Source organism: Urtica dioica, chromosome 5, assembly GCF_054948205.1.
Source record: "Urtica dioica subsp. dioica isolate 48M chromosome 5, U.dioica_male_clone48M_v1_H2, whole genome shotgun sequence".
In the NCBI taxonomy this organism is placed as follows: Eukaryota; Viridiplantae; Streptophyta; class Magnoliopsida; order Rosales; family Urticaceae; genus Urtica; species Urtica dioica.
Window position 1 is genome coordinate 42357533 of NC_142760.1, and position 18925 is coordinate 42376457.

The 18925-nt window shown below is 32.6% G+C and overlaps 2 protein-coding genes across 5 annotated transcripts; one reads left to right on the forward strand and one right to left on the reverse strand.

Annotated features, from left to right (window-relative positions):
• Positions 1-380: 380 nt before the first annotated feature.
• Positions 381-3913, forward strand: LOC149398693 (Mitochondrial transcription termination factor family protein). 2 transcript variants are annotated; one of them, XM_089613950.1, is made up of 7 exons: positions 381-412; positions 500-726; positions 1239-1305; positions 1423-1520; positions 1626-2318; positions 3043-3525; positions 3629-3913. In XM_089613950.1, the coding sequence occupies exons 1-6, from the start codon at positions 409-411 to the stop codon at positions 3355-3357; spliced, it is 1404 nt and encodes a 467-aa protein (XP_089470076.1). In that variant the 5' UTR covers positions 381-408; the 3' UTR covers positions 3358-3525; positions 3629-3913. The 2 variants fall into 2 exon arrangements, with proteins under 2 accessions (XP_089470076.1, XP_089470075.1); XM_089613949.1 differs by having other exon boundaries at positions 391-726.
• A 1274-nt stretch (positions 3914-5187) lies between these two features.
• Positions 5188-10311, reverse strand: LOC149398694 (zinc finger CCCH domain-containing protein 18-like). 3 transcript variants are annotated; one of them, XM_089615293.1, is made up of 8 exons: positions 10245-10311; positions 8380-9115; positions 6805-6975; positions 6522-6701; positions 6352-6428; positions 6086-6256; positions 5900-6002; positions 5188-5806 (listed from the first exon to the last, which is right to left on the reverse strand). In XM_089615293.1, the coding sequence occupies exons 2-8, from the start codon at positions 9099-9101 to the stop codon at positions 5737-5739; spliced, it is 1494 nt and encodes a 497-aa protein (XP_089471419.1). In that variant the 5' UTR covers positions 9102-9115; positions 10245-10311; the 3' UTR covers positions 5188-5736. The 3 variants fall into 3 exon arrangements, with proteins under 3 accessions (XP_089471419.1, XP_089471418.1, XP_089471420.1); XM_089615292.1 differs by lacking the exon at positions 10245-10311 and adding an exon at positions 9782-10194; XM_089615294.1 differs by lacking the exon at positions 10245-10311 and adding an exon at positions 9782-10193 and having other exon boundaries at positions 6805-6972.
• Between the last annotated feature and the right edge of the window lie 8614 nt (positions 10312-18925).

The following is an 18925-nucleotide window of genomic DNA, read 5'->3' on the forward strand; positions in this document are numbered from 1 at the left end:
ATATAGTATTAAGAAAATAATTAAACTCTTTATTTCTTTCTGAGCTAAAATAAATTTTATATTTCTCATTTTCATAAAGGTTTATCTCCCTAGAGTAGAATGTAAAATTAAACGACACGTCGTCGAATCTAACTGGAACAAACGACATGAATGAGCCCCAAAATTCTTGAAACAGAATCTAGCTTAGGAGAGGAATGAAGAAGCTGAATCTATGGGATACAAGTCAACTCTAGCTTCGCTTTCGTTGACTGTTCTGTGTTTAGACTTTAGAACCAAATTAATCACAAAATTAAATCTTTTCTTAACCGCGAAACAATCACAAAACAAATAAATAAAAATAAAAATTATATCTACATAATTTTTCAAGCAAGCCTGTCCTTGTCCACTCAGAGCCAAAAAGCCATTACTATGGGTATAGATAGGGTTTTTGAGTATGTTCATTCTCTTCTCTCTCTATCTAACGAAACCCAATCAATGACTCTCTGTGCTCTCTGTCCAGTATCGAGCTTCGTCCTCGGCTCCTCCAATGGCTTCTCCGCTCCGGCTCAGACCGGTCCGAGCAGGTTCGCGGTTCAGCTTTCGACTCACTCGAACCCGAAGATTCTCAAGTCCAACCGGAAATCCAGGCACGGCCAATCTCTGTATCCGTACGATTCCGATGATTCCGAGGATTCCGACGAAGACGATGAAGATGGTGATTTGTTTGTGGATGACTGGTTCAATGATGTGAGTTTGCCTTTTTTTTTTTTTTTTCCTTTCAATAATGAATTTAGACCAATTGTGAAGTTCAGTTCGTTAATTTCGTCTTAATAAATTTAAATGATATGAAATGTGAAGTTTTGTATTAAATTTAGAATGACCATTTGATGGAGTTCACTTCTGTGGAAGAATTGTTAAGTCTTTGGAGAATTTGAAGAGAATTGCAACTATTTGACAGAGTTAATTTAGTGTAGAGTCACTAGACAGATAAAAGGTTTTGGATTTTACTTTTTAGGAAGATTTTTAGAGCTTTTTTTTTTTTTTTTTTTTGGAAGTAGTGAAGTTAGTCTCTTATAATGTTTGGAAAATTGATATGTTTCAGTTGAATTCTACAACTTACAACTTACATTATGCTTCTTAGCTTCTCATAACAGAAGATTCAAAGCTTAAAAGTCCTTTGTTTTTTTTTTTTTTTTTTGTTACAAAAAAAAAAAGAGATAACTTTATAATCCTGATTTTCGCCGTGTGAATTTATCCAGGATGAACTTGTTGCAGACACTAAAAGAAAGTCAAAGAAAGCCAAGTCTAAAAAAAAGATTGACGGAAGTACGTTTCAGCGAAAAAAAAGAAGAAGAAGAAAGTTTCCTTCGAACGCACAGTCCTTTTTAGCCGTAATTCATCGGAAACGTCTCTCTGAAGGATTTTTTCATTTTTTTTTCTCAGGTGTCACAAATGGCAAAGATAACAAGAAAACGGTAGAGAAAACTCACACCAAAATCCCCAACGAGTCATTCGGCTCCGTGGATTCACGCAAAGGAAAGGTTACGCGAATCTACGAGAAAAACACACGTTTTAGCGTGAATGTGGACAAGAATCAGAGTAATAATTGAAGTGCCTGAAATTTATTTAGCTCTATATATTTTCAGGTGAATAAGAGGAGAACTTTCGAAGAGAAATATCCTCGGCTCGTCGAAGAGGTCAACATAGACAATCGGTGGTTACCTTTAATCGAGTACTTGAGCACGTTCGGGCTCAAAGAATCGCACTTCATTCAGATCTACGAGCGACACGTGCCATCTTTTCGGATAAACGTGGGGTCCGCGAGAGAGAGGTTGGAATATCTTCTGAGCGTCGGAGTCAAACAGAGAGACGTGAAGAAGATACTATTGAGACAGCCTCAAATTCTCGAGTACACGGTGGAGAACAACTTGAAGTCTCACGTCGCTTTCTTGTCCGGTCTGGGAATCCCGAGCTCGAGAATCGGTCAGATAATATCGGCCGCGCCGTCGCTCTTCTCTTACAGCGTCGAGAATTCTCTGAAGCCGACGGCCCGGTATCTGATCGAGGAGGTCGGGATCAAAGAGAAGGATCTCGGGAAAGTCGTGCAATTGAGCCCTCAGATTCTGGTTCAGCGGATCGACGTTTCTTGGAACACAAGGTACCTCTTCCTCTCGAACGAGATCGGGGCGCCGAGGGACAGTATCGTAAAGATGGTCACGAAGCATCCTCAGCTTCTTCACTACAGCATCGACGACGGGTTGCTTCCGCGGATCAATTTCTTCAGAAGCATTGGGATGAGAAACGACGATATCTTGAAAGTCATTACGAGCCTCACACAGGTCCGTTTTTTTTTTCTTCGCCTCATTTACTTTTATCGCTGTTGGGATTTATGTCTCTCTTAAACTCGAGATTCCCGGTCCACTGGCGAGAGCTATGCACTAATCGGAAGGTCTTAATATGGGTTACAATCTTCAGTCCAAATCCAAAACACGAACTCTCTCTCTATACGAGAAAGTACCTTTCAACTCAACTCAGATGTCCGAAAACCAAACACCAATTATAAAAAGGGTCTTTTAGCTATATAGTCATTTGACTTATAGCGTTTTGTATAATAGCCAACCTTTTGTAAATTTTCTGTAAATAGCCATTTGACTTATAACGTTTTGTATAGGCGGGAATGTTTCTGCGTATTTTTGTCTTTTTTAGTGCCTAAATAAGTTGAGATGGCTATTTATAAAAAAAATTACGAAAGGTTATCTATCTAGCCATTCTTAGACTTTCGGTGGCTTATTTGGCTAATTTTTTGTTATAAAAATGTCGCCACCGTTGAGTTGTAATTGTAAAGTGGAGAGAGAGAGAGAGAGAGAGAGAGAGAGAGAGAGAGAGAGTTGAGTGTATTTTCAATATGAAAATGAAAACATGACTGCTTGGTAGAAACGAAAAAAAAAAAAAAAATCAAATTTTTTCCTCCTCAAAATCAACCTTTCAATCCATCCTTTTTTTATTTTTCGTTTTCCATTTATTTTACTTCCGTGTTATACCAATCCCGTGTACTATTTGCAGGTTCTATCTCTGTCTCTGGAGGATAACTTGAAGCCCAAGTACTTGTACTTGATCAACGAACTCAACAACGAAGTGAAAATGTTGACCAAATACCCAATGTACCTAAGCCTATCTCTCGAGCAGAGAATTCGGCCACGTCACCGGTTTCTGGTTTCGCTTAAGAAAGCGCCCGAAGGGCCGTTCCCTCTGAGCTCCTTCGTTCCGACCGACGAAAGCTTTTGCCAGCAATGGGCCGGGACTAGCATCGAAAAATACATTGCCTTTCGCCAGAGATTACTTCTCAGCGATTTGGCGGATAAATACGGAAGAAAGTAATTACCGACGCGCCAAATTAGCGACTCGAGACTCTGAAAATGTTCCTTCTCTCGAGAACTTCGACTTCAGTGCATTTCGAATTGGAGTTAAGTGAAAATATATTCATATTTTTTTCGACTAAATTGTCCGTATAGGCAAGGATTTGAAGCGCGGAGCTGTAAAGGAAAGGTACAATTCTCTACTTAATCTGATAAAACATCACAAAATATTTGAATTTACGTATTTTCTATGGTTAGCAAGTCTTTTTTAATGAGGAATTAATCCGATGCAGGTTTTGATCAAACTAATATTCATCAATAAGTTCTTCAGTCTGATGAAGGGTTTTTGTCAAATTAAGAGCCATCAAAGAGTTGACAGATTGATAAAGAAAGAGTACTAACTGAAGATTTTGTTTATTTCGTATTTCTTGTGTACGAGTCCGTGTAATTTTTGGCTATAATTGTGTTTCACCATAAAAATTTTGACCCGGAAAGTTGAGGTATATTTGTTGTATTTTATTTGTATAAAGTTGAGGTACATAAATATTCAGTTATTGTAATATAAATTTTATAATACATTTTTACTGTGTATTTCACTCTGCTCTCTCGTTCATACATAAGTTGGTATTGGATATTATATGTTCCTTGCATCAACTTTAAATTTAACTCAAATAAATGGCCACAGAGCATGGAATTTTTTAATTTATTTGCTAAATTCCAACGGTTATAAAGGAAGATTTGGTTGCACCTAAATGATTTGTGATTGGCCTACTCTTATAGAACCTGGAGCTAAGTCATGTACAGAGCTATTTATTCTATGTGACGTGTTTCAATCTCATTGGCTAATCTTGGTAGTAGTGAAATATTAAAATAATCTCAATTCGCTATTAGTATTCAGTAGCAATATAATACAACTTATCCGGGTTATTCCAAAAAGATAACTTTAATGTATTTAATATGTTTCCCCAACATATAATACAATATAATAGTCTACCACAATGTCCCTCATATGAATTTATCTTCCGCTCGGGAGTAGTTACCTCACAATTGAAAACTAAGCTCTATATGGAATACTTTAAAAAAAAATTTAAATTTTTAGGTAAGTAAAACGTCGAAAATACTCTTCTAAATGTTTTTGAAATCAATGAAAAAATGAAGACAAAAATTTCAAGACAAACGAAATTACTATCGTCAGAATAATCATTTTTAAAGTTTTTGCTTTTATTTTATATCTTCAAATGTTTTGCTTTATTTTTTTTAGTGATTTCGAATATTTTGGCCTCTTTAATCGTTTTGAAATTTTTTAAAAATGGTATTTTAGATATTTTACCTACCCAAAATTTAAATTTTACTAAAATGTTCAACATGTAACTTGACTTTCAAATGTTAAGTCACATTGAGCTTGATTTCTCAAGTTTTCATTCCAATTTCATTTGTCACCATTCTGAAAAATAAAATAAAAATCTCTGATTTCATATAAACAAACACCGCATTTTTTGTTGCCATGTCACTCTCTCAATAGTCACTGTTACCCTTAGATTATGGCGTTTGATTGAGTCTCTCTCCAGCTATACACTTGATTGCAAACCGTCCATTATATATATATATATATATATATATATATATATATATATATTTTTATCGTAAAGAACCAAAAGTATATATGTTTATAATTACACACATTGTCAACGTCGCAAAACAATTCGGCTCACAACTTGAAATAGCAAATGAATGTTACAAACACAATTTTATTGCTTATTTATTAACACCTAGAACTTGTCACGTTATATAGTCTTGAACTTTTGTTAGTGCTGGTAATGACTTTGATAATGAGATGAAGCAAAATAGGCAATAAAAAAAATTAGATAGTTAATAAATAAACTAAAATAAACTCTATTATTTCAACTATTGCTCGGTGTTTACAGAGAGTTTCAAAGACATAATTAAACCTCTCACAGACACTGCATTGTACTCACTAATAGTAATACGACTGGCTATATATTATATATTTATATCAGCCTCTTTAAACTAAAATAAAAAAAGACTTAAAAGACTCTGTTTTTTTGCCTTCTCTTTCTGTTAAGAAAAACATTAGAAACTGTAAAATCCTTTCTTCTCTTATAAAATATCATATAAATATATACCTTCCTTTCTGTATCATATCTTCTTCTTCTTCTTCTTTTGTTGCTAAGTCTGTCCTTTGACCCGAGGTATTCGTCCACGGCTCTTCTTTTATATACTCGCAGAAAAAATAAAACTTCAAACCGAAAAATCGACCAAAAGCCGATCCTTTTTTTCGTTGATGATTTTAGTGTGTGCCTTTGAGAAAAAAGTAATCTAAACCCAAAAACTCTATATAAATCTTTTTCTGTGTCTTTTTTTTTTTTTTTTTCTTTTCCCTTTATATAACTGTTGAGATTCCACTAGCTATCGAAGCCGAAAAAGGGCTATCCGGAAGATTAAGCACTTGGCTGCAAAAAAAAATTAAAAAAAATAAATAAATAAACACCGAAGAGAAATACAAGACGTAACAAAGCGATGGTAATGTTTATTGAGAAATAAACCTTTCTTGGTCAGCTATATTAGGCTTGAATTGGTCATTGCTCGGTGAGCCAAAAACATCGAAGAGATTCGTGAACCGTTCCGGTGTTTGAAAATCAAAAGGATCTACATGGAAAAAAATAATAATAATGAGACTTTAGTAAAATAATTTGCGGAAATATTTTTACTTTTCTTAGACAATCACAAACCTTGTTTGAACTCGTCGATGGAAAATCCGAAAAAGGGTTGATGATTGTTAACGGGCTTGGCCGCCAGCTGTACCTCCGAGAGCCGTCGAGCTTCAATCTCGAGGGCTCGTTGGTGTTGTTCCATCATCATTTGTTTCCTCATCAACCGAGAATTTTCGTAGCTTCTCGACACTAGATAAATAAAATAAATAAATAAATATAAATTTTAAATTCATTGTTTCGTAAAGAGAAATTTCGTGAAATCATTGTGTTCTTAATCAACTCACTTGCGTGAAACTCGGCTTCCATATCAGAATAATGCGAAGGGTAGTAAACCGGACCGTCAAATCGATCAAAGTACTTTCTGCGTTTCGAATAAAAAAAGTGATATCAAGCGAAAAAGACTTGAGAAAAGCACACAAAAAAAAAGAAAGAAAAGAATATAAATTAGACGTACCGATCGGTGAGCTTTGACTTCTCTCTATAAGGCTTGACGAGAACCCGGGCCCCACAGACGAAATGAGGATTACCCTTTGCCAAGATGATCTTGACCGTGTCGGAGCTCGCAAAAGTCACAAACCCGAACATCCTCTTCTGTTGGCACGGAATCCTCACATCTTCCACGGGCCCGAAATTGCTGCAAAAAAATAATTAAACAAAAAAAATCGAATTAGATTTTTTTTTTTTTTTTAAAAGTGAGCCACACTATCGAAATCGAAATCGGGAAAAAGCATGATTACTCGAAGTAGTTTGAGACGTCGTCTTCGGTGAAAGTGCTGTCGGCGGGGAAGGTGAGGTAAATCTGGCGGGACCCACTAACAATCGGGCCCGGGTCGCTCTTCTCGGCTCGGCTCTCGGCGTATTTGATCGCATCTTCCGCCAAAATCACGGCGTGCTGTCCGTGAGGCCTGCTAGCTCAACCGTAATAAATTTCACAACATTAGTAAATAATCGAGTCCAAATTAAACATTAGCCATTAGTTAATCGGGGTTGTGTTGGTTGGTTTTTATTTATTTATCATGCATTGTCAATCCGAACAGACAAAATTAATTTGGTATTTTCAAAATCCAAACCAACCCGATTTGGAACGCAAAAGCCAGACCGGAAAATAATCGAGTTGGTTTGAGGTAGTTTCATCAGAAAATTTTCTCTATATACATATTATTATAAATTAAACATAATGATCTAATGCGCTTTCTGTTGAATAGAACCAAATCGTTGATTAATCCATTAAGTTTAGTGACTATTGTTCAATTAAATGAAGTCACACGAATCTTAAAAATTAGCCACTGATTGAGATTTACTATTGAAAACTAGCCGAAAGGACAATCCTAAAGCCTAATGTGAAACCTAAACATTAGCCATAGTTTGGGATTTACTATGAAACTAGCCAAATAGCCCTTTAGAGTCTCTGAAATACTGATACGATCTCTTTCGGATTTATTGAGATATAAACAAAACATGCATTAGCTGATATCGGACTTTCGAAACTGGAATTTCAATCCACCAATTTCTATGCTTAATCCCACTTATTTATAAGCTACATAACTTTATAAATATTATATAATTAACCCCCTAATTATCTCTTATTGATTACTATACCCTCAATATTAGACTTTTGCGAGCTCTCCCGAACGAGAATTTCTCGCTCGCCTTAATTTCTCATACAATTTCCATACAACCATTTCCATGCTAAATCCACCTTATTTATTAGCCAAATAACTTTCAAAAACATTATATTTTCGACCCCCAAATTATCCTTATTATTCTTATACCCTCAATATCAGACTTTTGGAAGGTCCGTGCTCTCGCGAACTGGAATTTCTTCCTCGCTCTAATTTCTCATTACAATCCCCATATACACACTTCAATGCTAAATCCCTCTTATCTACAAGCTAACTAACTTGTACTTATATATATAGATATATTTAACCCCATATTTATCTCTTATTATTCTTATACCCTCAATATCGGACACCCGAGAGGCCAAATTGGAATTTCTTCACTGCTCTAATTTCTCACACAATTTCCCATTTCTATGCTTAAACCCTCTTATTTACAAGCTAAATAACTTTCTAAATATTACAAATGTACCCATAATCATCATCTCTTATTATTCTTACACCCTCAATATCTAGTTCCCAACAAACATCCTCATCTCTAATCACACACAACACATAATCAACCAACAAACATAAAAACACAAACCAACCTTAATAATACTAAGAGACTAGTTCTATCAACACATAATCATTCATCATAAAAAAAGGGAATATATATATATATAGAGAGAGAGAGAGACCAGAGTTATTTACCTGTCGATCAATCGAATGGAGTTCTTGAGTCGGGCGAGGAGCTTGGTGAGGCTGTACCCGGCTTTCCCGTGCCTTTGACTCTCGGTCAAATATCCCTCGGCTTGCAAGTACCGACCGTACTTCTCGAAATACAGAGCCGGGAGCGACGCGATCGACACGGGATTTCCCCGTTTCGACCTCAAGAGCTCGATGATCTCGGCCTCGAGCTTCTCGAGCGACCCGGGAGAGAACATCCCGAGCTGAACCTCCTCGAACCCTCCGCCGGAGACGGAGGAGAAAAAGCTCTCCGGCGGCGGAGGCGAGTTCGAAGACGACGATTGTCCGTGGTGGACGTACCGGCACGAGCTCCCGTGCTTGCAAAAACCCTTGTTGAAGTAATGGCAAGTCTTGATCGGAAGAAACTCGGGCGCGGCGACGACTTGGCTCGACGAGAACGATCTCCGGTGAGGCCTCGGGTCGGGATAGAAGGCGTCGTTTTGGAGCTCCGGTTGGGGAGGCGGGTCCCACGGGGACGGGGGCGATGAGGTGGCGAGGGATTGGAGGTCTGTCATGGCTTTGAAGATGACTTGGCGGAGAAGGTGGTCCGGGGCCGAGGCCAGCCTGGCGATCTCTCGGTCGTGGTCTTGCAAGAGAAGATATCCGATGATTTTGGTGACGTTTTCGGGCTCGATTTCTTGAATCCTGTTGAACAGAATCTTTGTTGACTCTGAGAAATCCATCATTTATATTCTCACCACTGCAAAAAAAAAAAAAAAAAATGTGAGAACTTGAACATGTATCATAATCAGAAAAGCACTGAAATGAGGGGTTTTTTTTTTACTATATTATATGGAAAAAACAATGAGAATGGAAATATTAGACAGAAGAGAAAGGGGAAACAAAAGATGTGACAATCTGAAAATGTATCAGAAATCCAAAAGCACAGAAATGGGGTTTTTTTTCTTTCCGAATTAGGGAAGAAAAAAGGAAAGTAAAGAGACTGATTTTCTGTGAATAAATAAATGACAAGGCTTTAAAAAAGAAACAAGCTTTACACAAATTTACATTGTGAACTGTACAGGAAAAAAAAAACACACACAACACACACGCAGAGACCACTTTGGAGGAGTAGAACAATTAGTGATAATATTAACAATTATATGGTCGAAAAACACAGAATAGTGAACCGTCTTTCTTCTTTCTCAAACAAGAACTCGAACGAGATTTCATTTCAATTCCATAATAATAAAAAAAAAAAATTTTGAATTGAATGAGCAGAGAATAGAAGACGAATCACCCAAATCTAAAAATACATTCTTTCTCAAACCAAACACAAATACTAATAAAAATAAGAAAACCAAAATAAATTTTTTTTTTTACTCAGAAAAGAGGAAACATAAGGGTTTTTAAAAAAAAAACGCACCAATAAACCCATTCAGTCACTGGTTTTAGAGAAAGAGAAACAGTCAGAGAAGATAATAGCCCAGAGCTTCAAACACCATATCTATCTAGTACTATTATTATTAAACTCTCTCTCTCTCTCTCTCTCTCTCTCTCTCTCTCTCACTCTAAAGCCTTTTCAATTATCCAAAACAAGGACATCATGTTAATCTCAAAAAAGCAAACTGACAGAAGAAATTATGCTTTTAAAGGACTACCACACTCGAGTTCAGAAAACATATTTATATATTAATAATTTAACCAAACAAAATTCCAATAAAATATACAGGTCAATAACACACACACAGAGAGAGCGTAAAAAAAAGTAATTCACAAAATAATGGAATGATGGTAATAATACTCGCTTGGAATCGATGGAGAGAAAGAAAAAGAACAGAAAAAACTTCACTCTTCCTTAAAAAAAAAAAAAAAAAAATTAATCTCACCTTTGAGTTTCTTCTTGTTTCTGTTTCAAAGTTACGAGATCTTTTAAACGAAAAGGTTACAGCTTGCACATTTAAAAATAAAATAAAATAAAATCAGATAAATAAGGCAATAGAATCTCCTTAATTTTCGTTACTGGTTTTATAACTGCTGCTCTCTAGAAAGTCCAATTAAGTACTTGAATTACATAAAAATAAACATATGATAAAATACTATATTTTTTCATTAATTTTCAATAATTTAAAATAAATAATTAAATGGACATATCCCATTAATTATGGTATTTTTATTATTGATACTTTAATTAACGTTGTATAAAAACAGTAAAAAAAAATATTCATGGAATACCAATGGGACAAAAAAAATGGTAAATATTTAGAATACACATGTCGGCAAATTAAACCTCTTGAGTGGCACAAACGTGGATGGGTTTTTGTCTCTTATGAACTGAGTTGGACAGATTATAATTCCACCGTTGGATCATCTTTGAGCTTCACATAATCGTAAATTACAAGAATTGGAACTGAGTTCCGATTCAGTGCTTACGATATTCAAAATTAGAGAATCAAATGAATGATAGTACATTGTGTATAAATTTTTAATAGACGGAACTACAAAGAAAGTCAAAAGATTGGTTAGACCTATAAAAACCTATTTCATAATAACATATCCACAATTGATATGGAACTATAAAAACCAAATCTCAAACAAAACACTATAAAATACAACCAAAGAAAAAACATCAGATGAAACTAAAACACTAAAAAAGCTAACATTTGAAATTTTGAATCATCAACATCACACAACAGCTTCTCAAATTCCCTACCTGTCGCCGATAAATCTATTTTCTTATGTTATAATTTGTGAGTACTTGTACAATATGATTTATATATCTAGGCTTAAAACATTAGATTTATATATAGCCTTACAACATTTGCACAAGGTGAATTTGAATGGGAATGATTAAGCAAAGTAGCTAGTAATGGGAACAAGATATATTTATTATAACACTATTTTTTTTCAACAATAGCTAAGTGTTTATATTACACTATTTTTTTTTTATTTGGTTGTGTTATTGTGACAAGTAATCTATTTTTCATCTTCTTTTTTAAAAGAGTTTTGAATTTTCCTTTTGAGTTTAAGTTTTGTAATCCAAGTCTTTTTTTCTGCTGTCTTTTTTACTTTTATGGGTATACTACTTTTTGTGTATTACGACTGATTATATATATGACAATCATCGTCTTTAAACTTACAAAAATATATTTAAATACATTAATATATTATTTGACTCTATAAGTTAATCTACAAATAAAGAAGCACTCGTGCATGTGGAGCTCTAGCTCACATCTATAGTTATAGTTATATACAAACACACAACTTAGCTTATGAACCTTCATATATGCAAAAACACACACACACAAAATAAATACAATTTTGTGTTTTGATCATTAAGCATGATGACAAGGCAACTTGCTTCAAAATGGGTCCCAAATTTGTAGCGTTGGTAATTGTGGGGTCCATCTTTTATTTTCTTTGGAGCTAGTGTGTAGTTTGTGTATGTGGTGCACACATACTATATCATCTACCACATATACTTACCTATCATGTATACATACCTGAAAAAATATTCATAAAGAACGAAAAAAAGCTATGTATTATACAATAATCTATACACATATATTGGCCCCATTTGGCATAGCTTTGTTTTTTTAAAAAAAATGTTTTTAGATTCAGTTTTTTTCAAAAACTGACAAGGTGTTTGGTAAACTGTTTATAAAACAGTTGTTGCTGGTTACAAAAACTGATTTAGCGTTTGATAAAATAAATATATTATAGTAAAAAGACTAAAATAAACATGTTCTTAATAATTAATAATATGCTTATTTATATACATATATATGAATAATATTTTGTATGAGGATATTACAGTAATTTATACACCAAACTTAAAACACTTTTTCGAAAAGCTAAGAATCCTAGTTTTTCCATCTCATGTACAAAATATAAAATCGCTTTTGAAGTTTTTTGTAAAATAAGCAGTTTAGTTTTTTCTAAAAACAAAAACATGACTTTTTAATCCGAACCAAACACTGTTATTATATGTTTACTAGATGAACTATATATTGGCCCTTCGGCTATCTCGTAGGGTAATTCTCTTGCTCAAATACCCATATGTCATTCATATATTATTGCATTTGAGCGCCAAAGTCCAATGCCTATTTATTTTGTTCAATGTTGGCTTGTTTGTGTGTTAAATGGATTCTTGAAAAATACTATCAACACGTGAGTTTCGGAGTTTTGCTATTAATAAGATTGTACTTCCAAACCAAAAATAAAACGGAAAGGAAAAACTTCACGAAAACAAAGGCTAAGATGTATAAAGTAATCCCTCAAAAAATAATAAAAAAATGAAAGAAACCGCAATATTTTTTTTAAAGAAAATGTTTTGTTATATAATATGGCATTTGGATTTGAGTAAGTACATATATTTGTTTGAGGACTCGTAAACAAAGTCAACCTTATGTTGTTGTTGGAGATTTCTTTTGAACTTAATTCAAATTTTGTTTTGATATACTATTCTATTTCTATGGAGACTATTTTAAACACGTTCTCTATTTGGAGATAATTTTTTTTTTCGAAGAGAGGCAGTAATTCACTTAAATAACATACTAATATAAAAAGGACCGTGTTAATTTTCTTCTTCTTCTATAAATGGTTATTTCTCATAATCTCATTACATATAGTCTATATCTATATATCCTTTTTTGGTGAATTTTTATGAGGAAATTAATAACTAATATAGAGGAAAAAAAGGGTAATTGGTATAAATAGAGAGTGACCGGTTCGACCGGCTAGATAAAGGCGAGTTTCCCGGTCAACGTATCAATGAAGATCCTAGGGGGAGAGATTAAAGGATATATAATTTGATTTAACTTGTAAATAATTATTAAATAAATTTCGACTCATTAAAAGTAAACTTTTATCATTGGATATATCCGGAATGATTGTTGAGTAAGAATAGGGCTTTCTGTTTTGTTTTTGTTTTTATTTTATTAGATTTCATTTTTGGATATATATTTCTTTGACTCCCTTTAGAGTTTAGATCAAGTTCCTTAAGACTTTGACATGTGAAAATCAAGAAACAACAATTTAGACCACATAGCACTTTGATCTTGTGATACCTGCTGATAAGTTGATATAATAAAAACTTTTATTTTATTTATTTATATATTATTAATATATGTCTTCTTGAAGGTTAGTACTTGGTACTAGTGCCCATATAATTTAATTATATATATATATATATATATATATATATATAATTATAATGGTGTTTGTATGAGTGGATGAATTTTCGGTTCTAAATATCTTCACGAAGATAATATAGTTAAATTCCTCTTTTTAAAAAAGCATTACACAGAATAAATTCTAAAAAATGGAGATTAATCTACATGTCATTTACCTTTTCTTTTCTTTCTTCTTACGGATTCATATATATATATATATATATATATATATTGAGAGAGAAATACAACTAAATAGACCGTGCATTAGTGTCATAAATAAAGAGGTAGCCAATTTTTTTTGCCCACTAATGACTTGAGAAAGTCTTCTAATAATCTATCATATTATAAGTAATTTAACCATTATATTATCACTAATTATAAAAAAAATACCGCCCCAAGAACTTAGTTTAGGTGGCAAGACATTTGCCTTAGAAATGACCTCTACAAGAAAATGATAGTTTAATATCTAGAAAACGCAATATTGACATTTGGAGATTATATCTTGTAATTTGTGTTTAAATGTTTAATAATTAATTTGAGAAAGTCATTGTTTCAATTCAAAAAATTAGTGGTTTCCAATTATTGGTAGGTCAAAAGGATCAAGACGTATTAATAAAGTTTATATGCCAAAGGCAAAGGACACATATAAAAGGAAATATACGCTATTAAATTTTTATTAATATATATATATGCAATCTCCTTTTATTTTCTTCCTCTTCTATGGAAAGAACATGGGAATCAATTTAGCAGATAATTAACAAGAATATAAACAAATTAGCTGATAACACCAAACTTGTTGCTTATAATCCAATAATACACCTTAAAATATTAAGGGAAAAGCTTCATGGCTGTCATGTCGATGAAGTATACCCTACTACAAAGCAGCCATTTCAAAGCGTTGTTTAATACTAATCTATATATTATTTAAAATACAACAATCTGCAATGCTTTACCATGAGCTTATCCACTAAATCAAGTGGACAAAGCCTTTAAATTTCATATTCTTGTTTGCTCTATATTATTGTTATTTTGATGTTGATGGTTTAAGATTACATATGGGTTAGTTTAAAATTCAGAACAGATTTGCCCACATTGGAAAATCAGTCAAATAGTCTTCTATATGGTTTTAAACAAAGTTTGAGATACCGTTTATCGTGACCGTGTCGAGACTCAAATTTTATGAGTATACCTTTTACCGCAAGGGTTTACAAAGATTTTTCAGAAAATCGATAGATTTTCATAATAAATATTTACAAAATAAGTTTTTCTAATTTTTATTTAAATTTATTTTATTTATATATATATATTTTTTTTAAATTGCGGTAAACACCAATTTTTATGAAGTTTTTAACTGGGTCATTCCCTCGAGCAATTAAATAAATAACAAAAAGTATTACGTGTAGTGTCAAGTTTTTAAAGTTCAAATGACGGTTATCTGAAACAAAATAGGGACCAATATGTCAAATCCTTAAAACCAAGACCCATGCACAAATGAACCTATTTAAAACCAAGTTTTGATTGGAAATGAATTTGAATATGGTTATTAGACTTAAGTTATAAAAAACAAGATATATGGACGGATGAAATTGAGAAGAAAAAAAAAATATTAGAATAAGGAGAAAAATGTGAAGTATTGAGCACTAATGGTATTTTGTTCAAATTGGAAAGATGCGGATGGTTTTCAAATTTTACGAGAAGGGAATCAATTACTTAATGCTAATATTTGTATTATTTAAAACCAAATTTTTCGTGTAATTCAATAAACTTTTAGAATATTAGTTCCAATTGGAGGGCTTAAATAATTGTGGTGGTTAAACATGAAAACAAAACGGTGTACGTAGTGCCTCTGATAAGAACTTCAAATGAAATTCATATATAATATATGTATATATATGTATATATGGTTGTGGTGTCATTGTATATGGGTGAGCAAAAACGCATGATGTTGCACTAACCCTTTTCATAGGGAAAGCGTAGTTATCATTATGATGTTATCCTCATATTGATTTTTAATTATTTTTTTTCTTCCGCAACTTAAGTTTTGATTGCAAATTTGCAAGGATATACACAGCTAAACCCAACTAGGGCATACTATGAATACACAAAAAAACAAGCTATATTCCACTATTATCTATTATATTTACAAACCAAACATATCAAGATGTATTTCATTTCATGATAAAAAGGAGTCTAGTTTTGATTGGAGTATTGACTTTTTAGTGTGTATGAAGTCCAAATAGGGCGGGGATTGTGGTAGAAAGCGTTTTGATATATAAATAAGTTTTGCTATGAAAAAATATGAGCCAAATATATATAAAGAAGCTTTGATATGAAAAAAATGTGAGCCAAATATATATTTGTTATGTGACTAAAAAGCTAGTTCTAATCAAAACCCCAACTAGCTTTCCAAGTTGTATGGGACTTTCATTTTATAGTATATTGCATAGTGTTTATTTGCACTTTTCCTTGAATTCAAGTTACCTTTTTTATTTTTTATTTATCTTTTTCATTGCTTAGCTGCTTCACATGACTTCACCTAATCATTGATATCTTTCCGAGCAACATATGGTTCTTGTTGAAAAAAAAACCATAGTTCAAAAAGAAAGAAGAAAAATAATAATAACAAAATTAAACCTGAACGAGTCTGTATATAGTTTCCTTTTCTACAAAACACATTGATTTGTCTATCTGTCTGGCATCCAATGTCATCATTGATGCCATACAGCATATTTTTTCCACAATGCTTTTATGTTTTTCTTGACATCACAAGCTATAAATTTCATTCCTTGTATTTATATATATAGCCCAAAATGTCACATGTGAATCAACATCTAAATTTAAGGGTGTATACAGAATAGGAAAAGAAAAATCTTCAAATTGTCTACTAATCAAACACCTGATACATTTTTTTCCTGAAAAAGAGACCAAATAATATCTTGGGTTTAAAAAAAAACATTCAAGTTCACCAATAATCAATTTTTTTTTTTTTTTTTTTTTTTAACTTTTTCTGCTTATTATTGTTAATTGTGAGGATAAGTACACTCCATATATAAGCATGTATGTCTCAAAATGTGATGGTCAAGTACGAAGCTTTATTGTGGTTATTATATCTAGAATAGGGGTCCTAATTATTATGAGACCCTTTATGTTATTTATTTATTTTTTTGTATGTTTTAATTAAGACCATCACCAACCTAATATAACTTTATTATCGTCATTATGAAGTCATACAATATTTTGCTTTGCATGGTTCAAATTTAAGTGGTCAATATAAAGTCCTATAGTCTGCTGTTTCCCTCAGGAAGTGGGAACTCACTTTGTTGATATGTAAATGAGTTTTTATCTTTATTAGCTGCACTATTGATGACTGAATTAAATTTTATTAAATTAGACCGATGACCAAATTCCTAGCGTTTGTTCACTCTATTAAGTTACATATTTAATATATAGCTATTACCAAGTGAATAATTTTTTTTTACCCTCTATTCTTTTAGTTTTATTCTTCCCACCATGAGACGAGATTATAACATTTACTAAAAGCTTAATTCAATAATAATAAATAAAAAACAGAACAAAAAAGGAATAAAAAGTTACCATGGACATGTATCTGAAGATTAATTCTGTTGTAAATAATAAATAATAATAACTAAAAATAAGAGCAAAAAACAACATAAAATTGTTGAATTTTATTTGACACCATGGACATGTCTCTGAAAATTAATTCAGTAGTATATAATAATAAATAAATAAAACAGAACAAAAAAGAACATAAAATTATTGAAATTTTATTTGACACCTTTGGACAAAGTGTGTACTTGAAGCGCTCTTTCAATCAATAATGGAATTGATATATAGTATAATTTTATCCAAACAATCACCAATACCTTCTATCCATTAGATTGTCACGTACTTTAATCTTGGCCTTTTTCCCTTTGCTAGGAACATTAGTACTATTCAATACATATTTTGCAGCAATTGTTACAATCCATTAGAAATAGATTTATTAATTTGACACTATTTGACTTGTTAGTAGAGTATATGAATGGGCAACAATAGTACGTAAGTTAGTAGTTAATAGTTGAAACCCTAATTAAACGGTCGAAAATTGTTAACCCTAAACGTCACATCATTATAACGAACTCTGTGGGGTCTTGTACGTGATACTTTTTTTTTTCAACGAATTACTAAATTATGAAACAACATGTCTAGGTCTATGGGAAGAGGAGAAAATAAATGAAATGGAATAACAAAAATAATTATAGGTCATTTATGCAACAAATGGATAAACCCTAAAACAACTTGTGGTGAGATTCAATTATGAGACAAAGGATGAGGTTTTGGCAAATGGGATAACTGTGGGGACAAACACAGACAAGCACACACACACACACATAAATATTACAAAGCCAAGCCAAGTCATCATAAATCATATTTTTTGACACATTACATCATAAAACACAAACTATTTCAAATACTTCATTGTTTCCAACAGAACATTTTTGCTTGTGTTATTAACAACTTTTTTTTTTTTTGGCGGGTGTGGATATTTGTGTTGGAGACCATAACCTGAAAAAATGATTGGTCCCACAACATGTGCTTCAAAAAGATTGTAAAGGATTTCAAATTTGGCCTGTCATATGGTGTGGACTGTGGTGGATGAATTGACGTATTTGAAAGGGTATTATTTATGTAGGACGTTGATAAAAAAAAAAATTAATTTTAATTTTTTAAAGAAAGATAGTGACAGATGGTAATATATTCCATGGGAGGTGTTTGTGGAATTTTTCAGTTGGGCCAACAATGAGCATAGCCTTTGCTCTTATGGGCCTTCTTTGGGCTAATGTTTGTTATTTGCGACTTTCTGACTAATTTGGCCCAAACTTCTTTAGAGAAGTATTCAAAGAGAATCCCATATAACAACATCAGAGAAAACGACACATCCCATCTCCTAAGTGGGTTGCCCTTAAATTAAAATTTTGGGGTGATAAAATTCACCGAGTCTAACATGATTTCTTTAAAAAGGTCTACAATCACTAAACATGTTACATAATTAATTTTCCGATTGAGAGGCTAACATTTTAAGAATATTCCAACAATCTCTTTTGATCAGTTGGGGGTCTTTTGATATGTGATAACTTGCAAACCTTTTTTCCAATTTGCAGTTTTCTGAGGAAACAAAATACAAAATGAAACACAACTAATCGATGAAATCTACTGATATAAATTAGATTTTTAAGAGGCATAGAAAGTTGATAGTCAATGACCACTAATTGAAACATCATACCCAGTTTGAAATGTTAGATTTCTTCAACCTTACAAACACTTGAAATTACTATGCATCAATGATCGCTGGTACTTACATTCAGCTTAGAAATTCAAAGAAATAATTATTAAAA